The sequence below is a fragment of the Epinephelus lanceolatus genome, chromosome 13, assembly GCF_041903045.1.
Source record: "Epinephelus lanceolatus isolate andai-2023 chromosome 13, ASM4190304v1, whole genome shotgun sequence".
In the NCBI taxonomy this organism is placed as follows: domain Eukaryota; kingdom Metazoa; phylum Chordata; class Actinopteri; order Perciformes; family Serranidae; genus Epinephelus; species Epinephelus lanceolatus.
Window position 1 is genome coordinate 22,060,096 of NC_135746.1, and position 18,479 is coordinate 22,078,574.

The following is an 18,479-nucleotide window of genomic DNA, read 5'->3' on the forward strand; positions in this document are numbered from 1 at the left end:
GGTTTTACAGCCCTTAAAATTTACAGCACTTTCATAGATTTATAGTAACAGTGTAACATTTGTTGACATCTTAACACTGATGAATCTGTCTTGATTCTTGTTACTGGTGACTCATTGCAGACTAATAACTAGCACAGCAGGTCAAAATTAATATCTTGTCTTGGAAATGACGTCTTTGGGGAGGATAGCTGGGCATCGCCCTGAGCCACATTTACTCCCACGCATTGATCTCTAATATACCTAATTACAAGACCGCACATATGGTCTCCAGATGTCCAGAGAAACTTGTCACCAAATATCCTCCCAACACACCACTGAGAACAGATTCTCCCAGTTTACTCCCAGACAACAGACTCATTTTTCATCAGATTTCTCTCTGACACAGACCTGTAGTTTTCTCCTGTAACTAGAGTTCTCCTGTGACTCAACCAAATCAAACATTTGTAGATGACACTAAGCCTCTGAAGTCTCCCTCGGTGTCACACAGGCTCTAAAACGATGGTATGTCTTACTACTGTGAAACCACAGAGATTTAGGACGGATGCACCAAGTTTGTTTGTGAGCACATGCACAGGCAAAGAAGAAAGCACAAAAGGGAAAAAGAAATTCCACTTCCTCTGAAAAGTGTTGAAAGAATTTGTTTTTGATGGAATTTTAGCTGAAAGACAGGACTCACTGATTGTTTAATCACCTTTCTATCTGTAAAATGACACTGTTAACTGTATCACAGTTGTGTGCATGCTGTGTAGTCATCTCACCGTGGTCTGATGTGATTATAATGTTGACACAGTGGTGCAGGTTTCTCTCTGTCAGTCCATCCATCAGCATGCCCAAAATCTTGTCCACTTTTTCCAAGGCCCAGACGACCTGAAGGCACAACATCATTTAAAACTTTAACAGAGGTCAAGTGTTACTGCTGCAGGAGAACAATGTTCAGGAAAACTGTGACTCTGTCATGGCAACACCTCAGGAACAACTTGCTTCAGCAAATAAATAATTGGCAAATTGAATGGATGAAAATGCCTTTGTCAGCATCGTCCATAACCCTGACATTTTGAATCGAGGCAAGATACTCTATAAAGCCTATCCCAGCTGACACTGGGTGAGAGGCAGGGTACACCCTGGACAGGTCGCCAGACTATCACAGGGCTGACACATAGAGACAGACAACCACTCACACCTATGGACAATTCAGAGTCACCAATTAACCTGCATGTCTTTGGACTGTGGGAGGAAGCTGGAGTACCTGGAGAAAAACCACGCTGACATGGGGAGAACATACAAACTCTGTACAGAAGCCCCCCCCCCAGCAGAGGGTGTGTACGTGTGCCTGTGTGTGCAGACTGTGCAGTAGTAGTCTGAGTGGGTGGAAGTTCGCTGCAAAGATCAGCCTCTCATTGGGCGGAACGAGCCACCCGCTGAAAGTCCCGCCCTACCACCTCCGGTTGCAGTTTTCAACATGTCCTTTACTAACTTTTGCTGTGTTTGATCTTGCGGGGATGTAGCCATTTTTCTGCCATGATTCGCGTCCTGTAGGCGATATTTTTGTGGGCGTGTTACACCAAAACCTGTTTCCCCCCGGCAATATTTTTGCAAGCGCACCGTTGCTGTGTCAAGAACGATTGTGATTGGCTGAAAGAAATACAAGCAGCCAGGGTGTTTTTTTCTCCAATCTTAAAGTGAGAGTTGGCCCAGCCAGACCTTTCTTTTCTTGAGAAAGTAGGAGCTCTGCAGCTCAGCAGCGCCGTTACAATGGACCGCAAAAAGAGGAAAGGTGGAGTTGAACGGGAGAGAGATAAAAAAAAATTTAAAAAAAAAAGGGCCACTGTTCACCTTTGTTTTTACATGGTAGTGAGAACATTGCTACATTGCTTATTTTACTGCACAAAATATTTGGTAGGTCTTCCTGGGTCAAAAATACCTCCACAGGTGGGTTGCAGCGCAGGCTGAAACAGTTTGGGGACCCCTCTTAAGGATAGGCTCTTATCTGTCTAAGTTCAAAAGTTTTCAATATCTATCTAATGTTACTGAAATAAGATCAGATAAGTTGAAGTTGCTGCTGACTTATATCTTTACTTGTTTTACTGTTGCATTGAATATGGGTGTTGCCATATTGATTATGATAAGCTGACATCAAAATGATTTGCTGACAAAATAATACAATCATGTTGTTTAGTTCAGCATAATACCCATTCATATAGGAGTCCTCGTTTATTGAGGGGCACATTTGGTGAGGGTAGGGAAGAGAAAAGCACTGGACTGGAGGACTATGAGTAGGGTTGCTGTTACAGTTGTGTTTAATAGAGTTGTTGTGTGACTGTCAGCCTGTAATAATGAGCTTTGGTGATTACTTAGCCCATATGTGTGTCCGTGTGCACGTGCACGTGTGTGAGCATGTAATGTGTGGATTGGGTGGCCTGGGTGGATGTATGACTCCCGGCCTGAATTTTTGTCCCAGTCCTTCCCTGCAAACATGTGGTGCAGACATGAACACTCTGGAAAAAGCTGGTTAGAGGAGTTCAGTAGAAGATTATGTCAAGCTACTTGTTCTAAGGGTTAAGAATGAACTTTCTGGTGACTTTTTCTGTTCAGTTAAAAGGCAGCTTATAACTGCCGGTTTAATGTTTAGTGAAAGACTGACCTGGCTGCTTGTTGGACCATAACGATGTCCTGATGAGTCAGGTTCATCCAGGTACAAAGTGTAGAAGTCGGGTCTAAAATCACAAAGGCAACAGTTAAGTGTGATGTACAGTGTTTTTTTTATGGCAACTCATTACATTATGTTTTAAATGTAAATGAAAATGAACATGTGATACCTTTCTTCCTGAGGTAAACTGAGCCATTCGAACACTGTCGACAATCTCTGTTCAAATGAAATGCTCCTGTGCACAAAAAAAACGGAATTAATAAATGCCTTTACTATATGATACCATAAATGTTCCTGGAAATAATTTAACAGTTTTACATAATGGCACCAATCTTACTTGTCATACAACTTGTAGAAGGTGGGGAAGGTGCCATTGATGTTTACATCAGAGCCAGGCCAGAAGAAGGTTCCTGCTCTCAGTTTCTGACGAATGGCAGTGACCCAGACCTGAGGGGGGAATAGGTGAGGGGAGGATGGGAAAGGAAGGGAGATGAAACAGAAAGGATGGAAATGCAGGAAAGGACAGGACAGGAGAGGACATGAAACAGAAGGAGAAGAGAGGATTGGATCAGAGAGGAGAAAAAATGAAACAAAAGGATAGGAAAGGAGAGGAGAAAAAGATGAGAGGAGAGGAGAGGAGACGAGACAACACGAGACGAGACGAGACAAAACAAGAAGGGAAGTGAGGAAAGGGTGGGAAAGGAGAGGAGATGAGACAAAAGGATTGAAGAAAGGAGGAGAGGAGAGGAAACAGAGGGGGAAGAGAGGAAAGGGATGGATCAGAAAGGAGAGAAGATGAAACAAATGAAGAGGAGAGGAGAGGAGACAGAGAAGGGAAACAGGAGGGAGTGTGAAAAGGAGAGGAGATGAGAGAAGAGGATGAAATAGAGGAGAGGAAACAGAAGGGGAAGAGAGGAGAAGGGAGGATGGGAAAGGAGAGGAGACAAGACAAAAGAATGGGAAAAGAGGGATATGAAAGATGAGGGTTGGGGAGAGGAAACAGGAGAGGAAAGAGAAGAAAATAAAAGAAAAGAAAAGAGAAAAAGAAAAGAAATGAGGCAAAAGGAATGAAAAGGAAAACAAAAAAGAGAGGAAAGGAAACAAAAGGAGGGGAGATGAGTGTCAGCTCAGTTCCTGATTAATTCAGACAGGCTAAGCTGTAGTAGAGTAATACCTTATTCATTCATCTCACAGCACAAGTGTTTAGTCTATTAAGATGAAAGTGTAATTCCTCACAGACCAGCCACGACTGATGGAGATCCATCTGCCTGGCTTCATGTTAAATCGATACCTGTTCTGCAGGTAGCAGTGGTTTATTCATGCAGCAGGCTTGTGAGCATGTTTTGGCAGATGCACTTAGTTGTATTGGTTCATTATGAAGGAGTGCAGTCCAGGAATCATTATTCATTTATTCCCCCCTCCTGGAAAGTCGTATGGCTGCTGCATGGTGCGTTTTTTAAGAGGAGCAGCCTGTCACACAGTTGAGGAATGAAATTTAAGAGGCATCCCATTTAGACGGGAACCACAAAGTGTCTAAACAAGCACAACTCGCAGCCCTCACAAGCTGTCATTTAGCACGAGCACAATCCATAATTATATCAAGAAGATCATTCCGGGGAGAGGTGATTCTCGGCTATGAAACTCTGCGCTGTCAAAAAAATAAAAAAAAATAAAAGGCTATTCGCAGACAGCAAATTACAGCACGCCTTGAGCACAATGCTTCATATTTCTTACACAAGTGGATTCATGTCAGGTTTTCCACAAAATCAGGGTGTGGTTACTCTCATTTATTACAACACAATAGGGTCTGGCTTTCCGATGTGTGAAGGAAATGTTACAAAATCATTGCTCAAACTTCCCTGCTGTGACCTTTGCCAATGAAAACACTTTTAAAAGGCTAATATTTACCTAACAGTCACACTGCTCCCATTGCACACAATGTCGTGGTCTCACAGATTCACTTACCGGCTCTCCTTGGTACCATTTTGGGTTGAACTTCTCCTCAGTTTTCAAGCTGAAGAAAGCGTTTTGGTCCACATCGTACATCTTGTTATCTACAATCCCATGAGACTCAGGGTAAAGACCCTGCAGAGAGATAGACGCAGTTAAGCTGAGCTGTTTTGATGCTGTGGCTGCAGGGGTTTTAAGTGATTACCTCCTCTCTCCAGCCTTTCTAACCTAAATATTACTGGTAACCACAGCAGTTTATTTTAATTGCAGGGTCTGTTTTCAGCCGAGAGAGGTGAAAGGCACTCTGTAAGCCCCCTGGTTCTGCTGCTGTTCCTCTCCACAAGCACATGTAAGCCATTAAGCCTCCACAGTAATCTCTGTATCACTGTGAGGAGACACTGCCTCTACAATCACAGGGAAACCCCCAAATCTCACACTAGTTCACTGTTGAACTGTGGTACACTAAAAGCAGTGGTGGAAAGGAAGTAAGTGCATTTACTCAAGTAGAATTTTGAGGTATTTTTCAGAGGGAAATATTGTACTAAAGTTACTTTTCAGGTTTACATTAAAACATAATAAGGTAATAAAACAGTGCAATCAATCTTTTTTGTCTTGTGACCAAAAAAAACGGGGGCTCTTGCTACTTTTAGACATCACTGTGCGAGATGTTAGCAGAACCACAAAAGACATTTTTCCTTTAAAGTTCCCAGTTGGTTTGAGACCCAAGGATATAAAACTTAAGCAAAGATGAGAGAATATTACAAAAAAAACATTAATTTGTTTCACTGAGCTTTGTTTTTTCTTCTTTCCTGCCCCATTAATTAACTCACGACCCCTCAGATTTATCTGGTAACTGTCTAACGTGGGCCCAAGCCCTTGTTTGACAACCACTGCACTAAATTCTGATGCCCATCCAGTGGAGAAAACTGGATAAAGTGCACCACTGGGGTGCCCTTGAATAAAGAAAACATGATAAAGTGCTCTCTAGGGTGCCCTTCCAGTAGAAAAATGTGATGACATGCCCAAGGGTGCCCTTACATTGAAAGAAACATGACAATGTGCCCTCTTGGGTGCCTCCCTCCAGTGGTAAAAACATGATAAAGTGCCCCCTAAGATGCTTTTAAATGGAGTAAAAGTGATGAAGTACCCTCTAGGGTGCCATTCCAGTGGAGACAGCATGCTTTAGTAATCTCTAGGGTGGACTTAAAATTGAGAAAACATGATGTGGTGCCCTACGTGCCAGAAAACTTTCTGTGCACTGGTGCGCTTTTTACTTTTTCCGCCCCTGACCCTCAGACAGCCAGAGTCCGCCCCTGATGTAATATATAATATGTGTAAATCACGGTCACCATTTTTCTGCAGAATGAGTACTCTTTGATATTTTACTGTCAGTGCTTCTCTTTTGAATAGAAGACTTTTACACCATTGACAAAACAAGTCAGACAAAGCAATCTGTCATATAAATCAACCCCTGACTCTGTGAGCTAACCAGGAAAGACTTACAGTCACAATGCTGTAGTGGTTGGGGAAGGTCTTTGTGGGATAAACAGGCCTCATGTATGGTGTTGTGACTCCAGTGTTTCCTGCAACACAGTTATGTTCAGTCTCGGGATGCACAGTAAACCACGAAGAGCTGTGCAGCCAACAATGTCGGGGACTTACGTAACTTGTTGATGATAGGAAGGTGGCTGGCGTGATCTTTCAGGTACTCCGCCCTGAAACCGTCCAAGGACACCAGGATGAGAGGGGACCTGTTAAATCTGGGAGGGAAGACAGAGAGGAAGAGTGATGCTTTATGTTGACACTGAGGTAGGGTTGGGAAAGGGAAATGGAATAATTACTCAGCAGGAGATATCTTTGGCACCAGCAGTGTACCAACAGTGTTGTACAGTAGGGCTGTGTAGGCAGAGTACAAAGCAGCTCTTTGACTGAGCAGGAGGAAAAAAAGTGAAATCACAGACCACACAAACACACAGAGGAGAACAGGGGAGTAATGTGAATCTACTGATAGTATATCAAAGAGGGTTCTGTTGGTCTCTGCAGATTTGTTTGTTGCCCAGACTGAAGCACGGCCCTTTTCAGTGGGAGCACTATATTAATTTGATTATCTGCAAGAATGACAGATTAATGCTTCATAACTCATGATAAGTCATATAACTATCTTATCGCAGCTACACAGGACTATGAATATTGACCAGAAGTATTGAATAGTGTCAAGAAATGCAGGTTGTCGTTAAATGATTGGTCAACACTACAATGACCACTCTCGAGTTACATACATAGTCATCAATCTATCATTGATATAAAACTGATTGTACATATATAATAAACAGAAGTGCTTAAGCATTCCATTAATTGATTTCTAATTATACAATAAAAACAGGAATTATTTAAAAAAAAATATTAATTAATTAAAATAATTAAATTGAATTATTCATAACTGATATTCAATAATAAATAGAGGAATTTTAATAGCATTTTGATTGAATATAGTGACTAAAAAAGTAAATTAATTGGTCAAATTAAAATGGGTATTTTAAGAAAAAAGACAATCAATAAATATATTATTTAATAAATAAATAAATAAATAAATAATGGAATTTCAAATTCAATTTAAAAATGCTGTTTCGGAGGGATCAATGAATAACTGGATTAAAATGAATTAATCAGCAACTCCTATACTTTGGTCCTTGCAAAATAATCTGTATATTCAACAAATTAACACGTTAAAAAAATGTTTGCCATCAGCACTTTCCACAAGAGCTTCCTCTTTGCGTGTAAAGGCCAAGCCCCACATTAAAATAAACGTGTGGTTTTGTCAACACAAACAATACAAACAAACCCAAGAGAACAAGTGACTTTGATATAAAAAAAACGCAGACAACATTCATTTGTTCAAAGATGGTTCAAAACCAAAAGAAGCCTCATTTGGAGCCACAGGTTTTTCTTTTCCATGGTCTAATGAGTCTGTCTGGGGTTACTCCCTTACCAAAGCAGAAACACACTCACACATGTGACCACACACTCACCACTCACAAACACATGCCTGATTACGCAGAGTTATTAGCTGGGTTTCCATAGAGACAGTTGCTTTTTTTCCCCACTAAATCAACACCATCATAAAAACAAGAATTATGTGTTTGGATTATTTATACACTTCTAAAAAAAAAGAGAGTGACAGAGAAGTCTTTCTATTTTTCTCTGTGGTCACAGTTTAATTTCCACTAAGAACTGCCTACTGAGAACAATAAGCTCAACTCAGTCAAACTGTGGGAGTTACAGCTGAAACGCTTCATTCTTGACACTAAAACATGCCACAAGTTATCGTACAGAGGAGGACAGCAGCTTCTGTGATCCAAACCAGGCCAGATGGGATGTAAGGTATTATTTTCCATTAAAATCATGTCAGTTATCACATTACAACAGCATTACAAGAGTATTGCATTACCCAGGTGGACACTGTGGGAGATGATTGTCCGCCGATTCCTGCTGTAGCCAGAGTTCTCCTTCTGCGGGAAAAGAAGAGCACTGTCAGTAAAAAAAGGTATGCTTCAGGGTGCCGAGTAGCACACCTGGTGGCATCCCATATGCAAAGACTACATTCTTGCTCAAGCGGCTGCAGATTTGATTGTGACTTTCTAGCCCTTTGCTGCATGTCATCCCCTCTCTGTCCCCTTATCAAATGAAAGCACCCCCGGCCAAAAAACAAACAATAAAAAATAGGTATGCTTCTAGCTGCATACAATATATTTTCCTGACCTAATGTTAATGTGCAGTAACAACAACACTGATGTCACGAATGGTGAGAACTGTGCTGACCTTTAATGCCCCCCCCCCCCAAATATATTTATGATATGAATGTTTTACAAAGGAATAAACTGTTTTCATGTAGGATATTGCTTCTCTGTGGGTGCTATTCAGGCTTGCCAATGCTAACACCATGTGTGAGAGGCACACTGGGACTATGGTTAACCAGTGTCCTGCTATTTTATACTTGTCATGGCAATTGCCACCACAGCCAGGGGGTCAACATACGTAACAAACCCTCAGAGTCTTGCCTATTTCATCATGGTTAGAGAGGGGTTACTCTGCTGGACCACACTTTCAAATCCAAGCGATTAGTCTGAAGCTTATTCTGAGCAGAAAAAGCAGTTTTTATACACAATATGTGTTTCGTTGGAAAAATTTTCTGTGTTGACATCATATGCTAAGACAAATGAAAGTGATTTAGTGTGCAGCACAGAGTTCAATACTCAAAAACAGATCTAATCTGCCATATCACAGCCTCTGTGGGTGTGGTTTGACCCGTAAAAGACATGACATCATGTTTTTCCAACTGAGCATGAGTTAGGCATGAGACAGTGGGCCCCTGGGCCTCACCACCTCTCCTACATAGGGACAAAACACACAGACTTTTTGGGTGGTTGTGCATCTTACTGACGTCGTTACGCATCTTTTGTGGTTCTGCGTCTCTTTGTGGTCCTTTTGTGTTTCATTGTGGTAATTCTGTGTCATTTTTGGCTGATTTGTGTATATTTGCAGTCATTTTGTGTTCGCTTGTAGTTGTTTTGTGTCTCTTTGTGGTTGGTTTTTGTCGCTTCATGCAAATTTTGTGTCATTTTTGGTTGGTTTCTGTATATTTGTAGTCATTTCGTGACTCTCCGTTGTTGTTTTGTCTGTTTTTGTAGCTATTTTTGTGTCTCTTTGCAGTTCCTTTGCATCCCTTTGTGGTCTTTTGTGTCTCTTCCTGGTCAGTGCATGTTAATTTGGGTGACATTTTGCAGGCAAAGGCAAGAACCCCGGACACTGTGGGCCCCTGGGTCTGTGCCTAGTAGGGCCGATCAGTAAACCATCCATTCAACTGAGCCCTGCTGACTTCAAACCAGTGAGAAACACATAAACAAAAACTGAGATCCCAAAATCTCTCATGTAAAATAGCCAACATTGTTAAACTTGGACGGAAGATCTTGGGAAGATCTTGGATCCCATCAGTCATAGTAAGAAGCTGATTGTGAAAATAAGTTTTCAGGGCCTTTAACATCAAATTAAAGGCGCTGTATGTAAGAATGTGGCCAAAACGGTTACTGCACTCAAATTCAAAATACTGCCGCGAGTCGTGTCCGCCCCCCCTCCCCTACAGATTCGAGGTTGCTGGACAGCAGCACGCTGGAGACTGATTTGTTTGCCCACGGGCGGCTGCCGTGGCAGGGCCACGTCGCCGCGTCCATGATCTTCGGTTTTCCAGCGGACCGTTCGAGCAAGTCCGGCTTCTCTGCTGCTAACGCTGCTGCCGGGATACAGCTGAGGAGGAGCCGGCTGCTAATGCTATGTACCGGGACACTGCTAATGCTGCTTGCTGTGCTGCTGTAGCTCAGTCGTAACTTTAACTGATGCTGAGACTCTACTGACTGTGTAACTGGTAGACGGTGGTGGGTGGCGCAACAGGCCAAAACACAAATTCAAAACATAAACATGATTTGCGGACCGTAAAATATTTTTTTAAATGCGAATATTCTGGCCATACTATTGTTGTCGGTGAGATCAGTATGTTATATGAACATTATTCCTTAGTCTCTGTGACATATTAGGAGGATTTTATGACTATTTGCTTTAGATTTCTAACATATAGCTCCTTTAAATGGCATTATTGAGTCATTTCAGAAGCACACGAGGAAGTTAAAGTCCAGCAATGCCACACTGTCATCCACATATTCATCAGATGACTAAATACAGAGAGGGACTGAAGATTTCGTCTGCTTCCTGGCCAGTGAAGTTTTCCACTGTTCTTTTTTTTTCTTTTAGGCAAGAAGAGCGCACAACTCTGTGAACCACATGAATATGTTGCGTAATGACATGAATGGATAACAGCACACACAGACTCTATTAACAAAGACAAAATACTCAACCATCACATTTTTAAATCAGATTTTGTGCAGGACATGACGTGTTGTCATACCACAGAAACCATCTGGACTTTGTTCACATGGAAACAAAACAGGGAGAGAAAACAGCTACAGAGGTTTGACCATTTCACTACTGACCACATCGTATCATCTGAGGAAATACATGCATGTGAAACAAGAGAAATCACTGTCTTAGACCCATTTTGCAGGTGACATATCGACAACTACATTCACAACATGTAGACCTGCATTAATTATTATTTTTGGACACTTGGGGACAGTACACACAAAATTGATATATGTCATGCTGAACACTAGCAAACAGATGCTTATTTGCACATCCAGCTGACACAGAGTGCATTAATCTGGAGTCGTGTTTCTGACCATCTGACAAATATAAATCAAATATTTACTCATCTGTTCGCTCTCAGCCAACTTCTGAAGGGAAATATCTGTCTCTCTTTAGCTGCTAAATGCTTCGCTATGTTCACAAGCTTGCAGCTAACTTTGTCTGCCTGCAGAGTAAGTGTCAAATCTCTTTTGGATCATTACTACAAGTGACCACCTTTACATTAAACGCAGTCATGTGACCCATTCTTAGTATAAACACATTGATCTGTGCAGCTTTAAAGACACATTGAGATGAAAAATACATCTCCCAGGCTGCAAGAGTCCCTGAGTTAAGTTAACAAAATCTCTCTTTATCTCTCTGATTTTTATGGCTCATTTTGAACACTACATGGATATATCCAATCAAATGTGGGGTGCCTAGCTAAGCCCACCAATCATAACACCACACTGACTGTTAGCTCCTGAGTAGCTAGCACAGCAATATCACAATAAGAGGTCTGTGTTTACATTTCAGATGGCAAAACTTTGTTTACATTTCCAAAGAATGTAGTTGAGGTCTAAATTATTCATTCAACTCTCATCCCCCTCCCTCTTTCTCGTTCAGATCTAATGAGATGGGTGCAGGAGGCGCGGGTGAAGCTCTGTGCAACACTCCATTAAAAGCACAAAATATGGAATGTAAACGAAAGATAAAGTTAAGTTTCTGGGGAGGAAAAATAGGGGAAGGGGCTCACATAAGTACATGACCAGGAGGAGACGAGTGAGTCTCATTCTGGTGTTGCAATAAGGCGTGATTTGAATGTATTTGTCAAGCACTGTAACACAAACTTAATAAAAACACAACATATACTCTATTGTTTTCTCCAGAGCAGCTCTGCAAGCATTTAGAAACAAACTAAGTCTTGCTTGAGGACATTCCCACAGATGGTTTGACTCTGCACAGGAAGCTTTTGGCCATTTCTTTCCCCTTTAAAGCAACTGCCTTCCCAATAGCATTAGTCAAGCCTGATGGTGACTGGACACATGACAGAGGGAGTCTTAGCATGTCAGTGAGAGCCCCTCTTCACTGCCTCTCGAGGCCAGCAGTGTGGTTTGGACCGAACACGGGGATGCTCTGTCTCAGGAGACAAGTTGCTGTGGTCTGTAATCCACGGGAAAGCCCGCTCTCAGCAGTTCATACTACATACTGTCAGCCTCGAGGAAGAAGTAAAGTCCTGAGGTTATTTTTATTTCTTTTTATCTGCTTCCAAAGGCCTCACCAAGAAAGCAGCATTACAAAAAAAAGCTCCAACAAAGCTGCACAGATGCAAAAAAAAACACCAAAATAAGAGTCCGGGTGAGTGCAAAGTCAAGATTTATTCTTTCCATATGGCTTTCATGTTAGCTGGGTGGGAAATATAAGTTAAAGGGAATGCCACAGCAGAGAGAGCGCCCCGCCCTGGGCCGGGGACAGTTGCCCACAGTCACCACCACTGCCCCCGAAATGGAAGAGGAGTGTTTTGGCACGGTGGTTTGCAACAAAGAGCACACTGAAGCTACTGCCCACGTCTAACCAGAGGGAAGCTATAGCTGCAGAAAACATGCAAACTTCGGGTGAACATTCCTCTTTCACTTAAATGTGTGTTTATGACGTGTTTTGCAGGAGTGGGCAAAAAAAAAAAAAAAACTTGAATCACACCACCTTGACAGAAACATATCCTGTGGATAAATCAAACCCAGTCTCAGAAGGTAACATTCACCTCTGTGTCTCTCTTCACCGGCTGGCTAGTTGGTAACTTGACCCTCCTTCAGTGTTGCTGTAAATACTTCCGGTTTAGAGTTTCTGACGAACCTACAATTAGCAAGATCTACATTCAATACACTTTCTGGCAGCACAAACAGCAGGTTTGCAGCCTTGCAGTGGGAGAATGCAGTTGTTCCTCTGCCCACTAACAACTTGTAGCATGTATTTTCACCAGCCTTTACAAAATAAGTGCTCCAGAGTGAAACTTGAGATGGTTATTTCTGTCTGTCTCTCTTGTTGCAACCAAGGTTTCTTCATTCACTCTGTGCTGTAGAGTGAAAACCACGGCTCAGAGGGAGCTCAGTCAGAAAAGATAATATAGTATCAGTAATATTTACATGTGAGTGAAAGCAAGAGCGGGCGGCACGGTGATGTGGTGGTTAGCACTCTCGCCTCACAGCAAGAGGGTTGCCAGTTCGATCCCGGGCGTGGGAGCCCTTCTGTGCGGAGTTTGCATGTTCTCCCCGTGTCAGCGTGGGTTCTCTCCGGGCACTCCGGCTTCCTCCCACAGTCCAAAGACATGCAGGTTAATTGATAACTCTAAATTGTCCGTTGGTGTGAATGTGAGTGTGAATGGTTGTCTGTCTCTATGTGTCAGCCCTGCAATAGTCTGGCGACCTGTCCAGGCTGTACCCTGCCTCTCGCCCGATGTCAGCCCCCCCGCGACCCTCAAGAGGATGAAGCGGTTAGAAGATGAATGAATGAATGAATGAATGAAAGCAAGAGCAGATGAGCAGTTTGAGATTTGGGAATGAAATCTTAAATCTGTGCAAAAAGGGGACAGATTTTCCAAATTAAAGCCCATATTTTTGTATTTTCTGACCTGTTAGTAAGTGGAATAGTGTGAAACATAGCATCGCAGTAACATGAGTGTCCTTGTGAGTGTGCATGAGATGCACAACATGCTCTATTGTGATACTAGTGGTCAAGATTACCTTAAAACTGCAGCCTAACTATATTGTAACTAACTTTTGTTACCCTCTGAAAAACCCTACAGCTAGTGACTGTGCTGATGGATACTTACAAGGTGTGGAAACACCATAAGAAACATACAAGCTGTTAAATCAAGACAATAAAATGGCCAACAGTGCCTACCATTATTGCTCTTCTTCAGAGAAAGAACCACTGCGAGGATGATCACCAGTAAGCACAACAGCAGAACCTGAAGCCAGAGAACAAATTTTAGGATATGTTTAGGTTAAGGTCACTGAAGGTATTATAAATCAAATGCAGCTGTCAACAAACATAAAAGAAGATGTTCAGATTGAACTCCTGGCTCTGGTGAGTACAAGGTAAAAGAAACAAAACTCCACAAAGTCTAACACTGTGTTTAATAATGATCAACAGTGTTCTTCAAATAATGTCCCATTGTTATAAATGATGATGGAAAAACATTTTATCTGATAGCTGTTATTAACCACTGTCACTTGCTGCAAGTGGAAACTGAACAAATAATCATCATGGTATTCTGAAAGATACTGTGGTGAAAATGAATTTGGCAAAAAGCTCGTTCTCCTGGCACTCCAGACACACTCTAGTGTCAGCTACATGCCTTGCGACCATAATATAAACATAGCGTGACCGACTTCTGGCTCCCTTAGAGAAGCAATAAATCAAGACATTTGGAGGAATCATAAACAACAACAGAAAGTGTGCTGTGACTACACAACAGACAGATTTGTTATCCTGTGTTGGCTCTAGAGACAGCAATGTGGGTTGTTCAGTCCACCACTTTGGTCCAGAGTAAGATACCTCAACATCTATTTAATGGACTGCCGTGAAATTTAGAAGAAACATTCATGTTCTTCAGAGGATGAATTTTACTGACCTTGGTGATCTCATGACGTTTCCTCTAGCGCCACAATGGGGCTACAATTGTGTTTTTTTGTGAAATGTCTCAACAACTACTGGATGGATGATTCTGACATGCATGTTTCCCTCAGGAGGAACTGTAAGAGCTTTTGTGATCCCCTGACTTATTATAGATTTTAGTTTGTCCAATACTTTGGTTTATGATCAGGTTTATAACCTGAAAACTTAATGTACTGCCCATAATCATCAGCTGCACTTTATGCGTATCAGTGATTAGCAAATGCTAACATGCTAAGCTAAGGGTGCCCTTAGAAATACTCACTCCATGTGCCGGAACCCACTCCAGCACAAACTGGACTGTTCGTAATGTATGATTTGGAGCGCTACTGATCAGTTACCCAGAACATCGCACACTTAAGGTGGCAGAGCGCACTCTGGGTGCTCTGACTAGGGAGGAGGAGCACCAGGGCACCAAGTGGAGTGTATGTGTGACTAACTTAACTGTTTTTAATCAGTGTAGAAGTAGAATGCACCGTTTCTTTCAACAACAGGACTCTAATATTAGAATAGAGTATCGGACTAGAATGACGAACGTACCCTAAGATGGTGAATGTTGTGTATTATCCTCTAGACTTTAGCACATTAGCATTGCCATTGAGAATCTTAGCATGCTGACTTTAGCATTTAGCTCAAAGCAGCACCACTGTGCCTCACAAAGTTGCTAATATGGCTGTACACATAAAGTCTTACTATTTGGATTATTCTTCTATTTGGTCAGTTTTTGGTCAGTCTCCAATCTTTATTTAAGATGGGATAAGAGTCTTGCAGAGCTGAGTGAGGGTGGGCCTGTTATTTATTTCCTTTCCACTTTCTCCAGTATACCGTCTCCAACTGTCTGGATGTTGGTCTTGGCTCTCTGTAATTGAAAAGTCAAAGGAGGTTGTGGGCCTCTCTGCTTCTTCCTATATCAGCTGCTCGGCTCATATCTGCCCAGAGATGGCTGCTCACTTCGGGGGCAAGGGGTTGTAATTAGAGGGCTGTTTCAAAGACGTCTGAATCACTTTATTTAAAGAGGTAGGCCTTAAGCAATCTTATCATTGCCACCTGTTTTGAAGCTCCTGCAACACCCACACAGGGCCTGCAGCGGTTATTGTGGTCGTTTAAGTAGTTTATAAAACAGTATCCTGCCAGTCTGAAACATCTCCCTAGTCCCGTAAGTTGGTGGTTTTCAAATTGTTAAGCTTATGCCACCTCAAAATGAACACGTCGGTTTGATAGAATTACAACATGTCCATGGCAGTCCATGATTTGACCAGCTTGTGACCCCATTGGGACCACGTGCAGGGCCCTGACTAAAGGGCAATGAGCTACTGCTGGAAGTGGGGCTGTAAATGCTTCCTCATCACATGACATCCTCTTCCTCCTCTCTCTCTAAAAAAAAATATTTACTTACTCAGCAAAAAATATTCCATTACGTCCTTTTGTCGTAATGTTTTTCTGCTTCAAGAATCCCACTTCCTAAGGGAGCCATAAATATATGATCTTATCTCACAGTATCTAAACAAGTCACAGGAACCATTAAAGTTATTTATAGGCTGGTGGTAAAGACTGTTTATATTTGCTTTCGTTATCTTAACTACTCGGATATCTGTTTTCACTTAAAATGTGGAATATAAATCCTTTTTTTCCCAATGCAGACAAATATATATCTGTTTTCCAAACTAAACAATACACATAAATCCAACTGGAGCTCACTTGTAGGAGGATGTATAAACCATGCTGATATACACAGGGAGCAAATTCAGTTGTGGCCAATACTTTTTGTTTTAAGACAAAGACAACCATCTGACTCAACACTACATTATATACTTTAATGCTGTGCTCATTCATGCCCTTTAATTTAATCACTATAAAAGCTGTAGCGGAGCGCAGTTAGTCTCAAAAGCTTGTGTAAGATTGTAGGGAATCATCACCCACGAGTAATCCATTTAGTGTGATTCACATATGCGAGAATTCCTAGACGGGTATGAAAATATGCTGCTGTGTGTGCGTGGTGTCTGGGTATGTGCACTTATTTTCTCCAGCTATAGGTGAAAGAAAGTGAGAGACCTGGATTGCATGGCCTCCTTGGGAAAGACGTGGTCTTTGTGGGTTGTGAAAGTAAACAGTCTGTCTGGTGGAAACCTACTTGACTGAAACTGAAACACACGACAACCTTCAGTTTTGTCTCCATTGTCTACTGGTCAAAGATCTGATTAGACAGAGAGGAGTCAAAATCAGACTGCAACAGCAAAATAAAGTCCACAAAAAGACACAAAAAGTAACCCTCATGTTAGAGAACAAAGCAGCCCTGCTTCGTGGCTTTCGTCCAGAGATGTTGCAGTCAACCTTTTGCAAGACCTTACATAACACTTCAGTGTAACAAGTAAGAATATCACAATTACTACCAGCTGCATGGTGACTGGTGTGTGACAGGACAGACTGTGAATATTATTGTCTAGACTTTGCCACATGTGTATTTAATTAGTATAAAGCAAACAGCAGCTGCAAACTACCTGTGGTTTACACTGGAGTTTGCTTGTCAACAGTTTGAAAAGTGTTTACTGTAATGTGATTTCTGACAGTTTATTTCAGTGATGAGGCAGATGAGTGGATATACAGCTACATACAGTACAGTATCTCAGTTAAAATGTGCCATTTGGCCTAATATATCAATGTATTCATTCTTTTACTGTAAAAAGCTCATCTTTTTCTGATATAGCCCCGACCACAGCTAAATAAAAGCAGCATCTAATACATATAATCACATTTTTTGTAAAGCCTCAAATGTATCCCAGATTTAGTTCCTCTGTAGAGTTTGTGTGGTTTGTCTAAATGCCTCATGGACAAAAATGGCTGTTGTTGTTTATGTGACTTTTCCTCGGTGACAACAATAAAATTCTAGAGAATACAAACAAAACAGCCATTCTACTGTGCAGGCAAATTGTCATTCAGATTATAAGGTAGATAGAGGCAGTCAGTGAAAGACAGCCGGGGTTGTTGTTTGGTCTGAAAGCGGCTCTCAGCTGATTTAAATCCACAGCAGCAGTGTCTGCTATGTAAATGTACCCCTCACCTCCACATTATTAATTCAAAGCTCAGTTGTCATCACACATGCTGTATGGTGGACACATTTATCCAGATAATAACCTTACAGTGCCATATGATGTTTGTACAACAGGAACTGATTCTGATTCTGAACACAGCAGTATGCAAAGATGTCAAAACAAAAATGACCTGCTAAAACTCATTTATCAGTAACTTTTATCATAATCTATTAATTGTTTATTTTAACAGGAAAAAAGCCAAACATTTCATTTGATAGTACTGGGTCTCAAATGTGAGAATTTGTTGCTTTTCTTGTCCTTACCTTTGAGTGAATTTAATATTTTAAGGATTTTGGATTGTTGGTCGCACATAACAAGCATTGTACTGTAAGGATATCACATTGTGTTGTGTTGTTTTTCATTGTTTTGACATCTTTTGACCCTTTATCAAGCAAATAATTATGCAGTTAATTAAATAATGAATCAAGAATATAATCAACAGGTTAGTTGGTAATGAAAATATCTGTAAATTGCAGCTCCAAAACTAAACGTATGGTGACATTCTTCTCTGTTTGTCTGAGTCCCCCTACTGCAACCCCCTCAAACACCAGAATACACACTGGAAATAGTTAAGTATTGCATGCTCCCTTTTTCTCACTGCACCAAACTTCCAGCTGAAACTTGACTCTTTTGTATTAAAATACACACTGTGATCCGAAAGGTCCTGTCCTGCTTTGCACGAACAACTGTAGCTCATCTTCACCTGCAGAGACACTTCTGGACTCTGTCTTTTTGCACTGGAGTGAAAACATTTGGTTCGCACATTCACACTGGCAGTGCTGACAGTCTCGGCTGTTTGACAGCTGGGGATTAATTATAGCGGGGGTAAACAGTGCATAAATGTAGGTCTATGGGTGTGTGTTTCTAAATTCTTGTGATGTATGACT

General features: G+C 41.5%; 1 protein-coding gene across 1 annotated transcript in view; it reads right to left on the minus strand.

Annotated features, from left to right (window-relative positions):
- enpp1 (ectonucleotide pyrophosphatase/phosphodiesterase 1) overlaps window positions 1-18,479 on the minus strand; it is a 38,708-nt gene that overhangs the window by 19,206 nt on the left and 1,023 nt on the right. Inside the window, exons 2-10 of the mRNA XM_033649116.2 lie at window positions 13,730-13,796; window positions 8,046-8,106; window positions 6,260-6,357; window positions 6,101-6,180; window positions 4,613-4,732; window positions 2,985-3,094; window positions 2,817-2,882; window positions 2,642-2,714; window positions 759-867 (exon numbers count right to left, since the gene is read on the minus strand). Of these exons, the coding sequence (XP_033505007.2) occupies window positions 759-867; window positions 2,642-2,714; window positions 2,817-2,882; window positions 2,985-3,094; window positions 4,613-4,732; window positions 6,101-6,180; window positions 6,260-6,357; window positions 8,046-8,106; window positions 13,730-13,796 (784 nt within the window). The remainder of the gene's footprint in view (window positions 1-758; window positions 868-2,641; window positions 2,715-2,816; window positions 2,883-2,984; window positions 3,095-4,612; window positions 4,733-6,100; window positions 6,181-6,259; window positions 6,358-8,045; window positions 8,107-13,729; window positions 13,797-18,479) is intronic.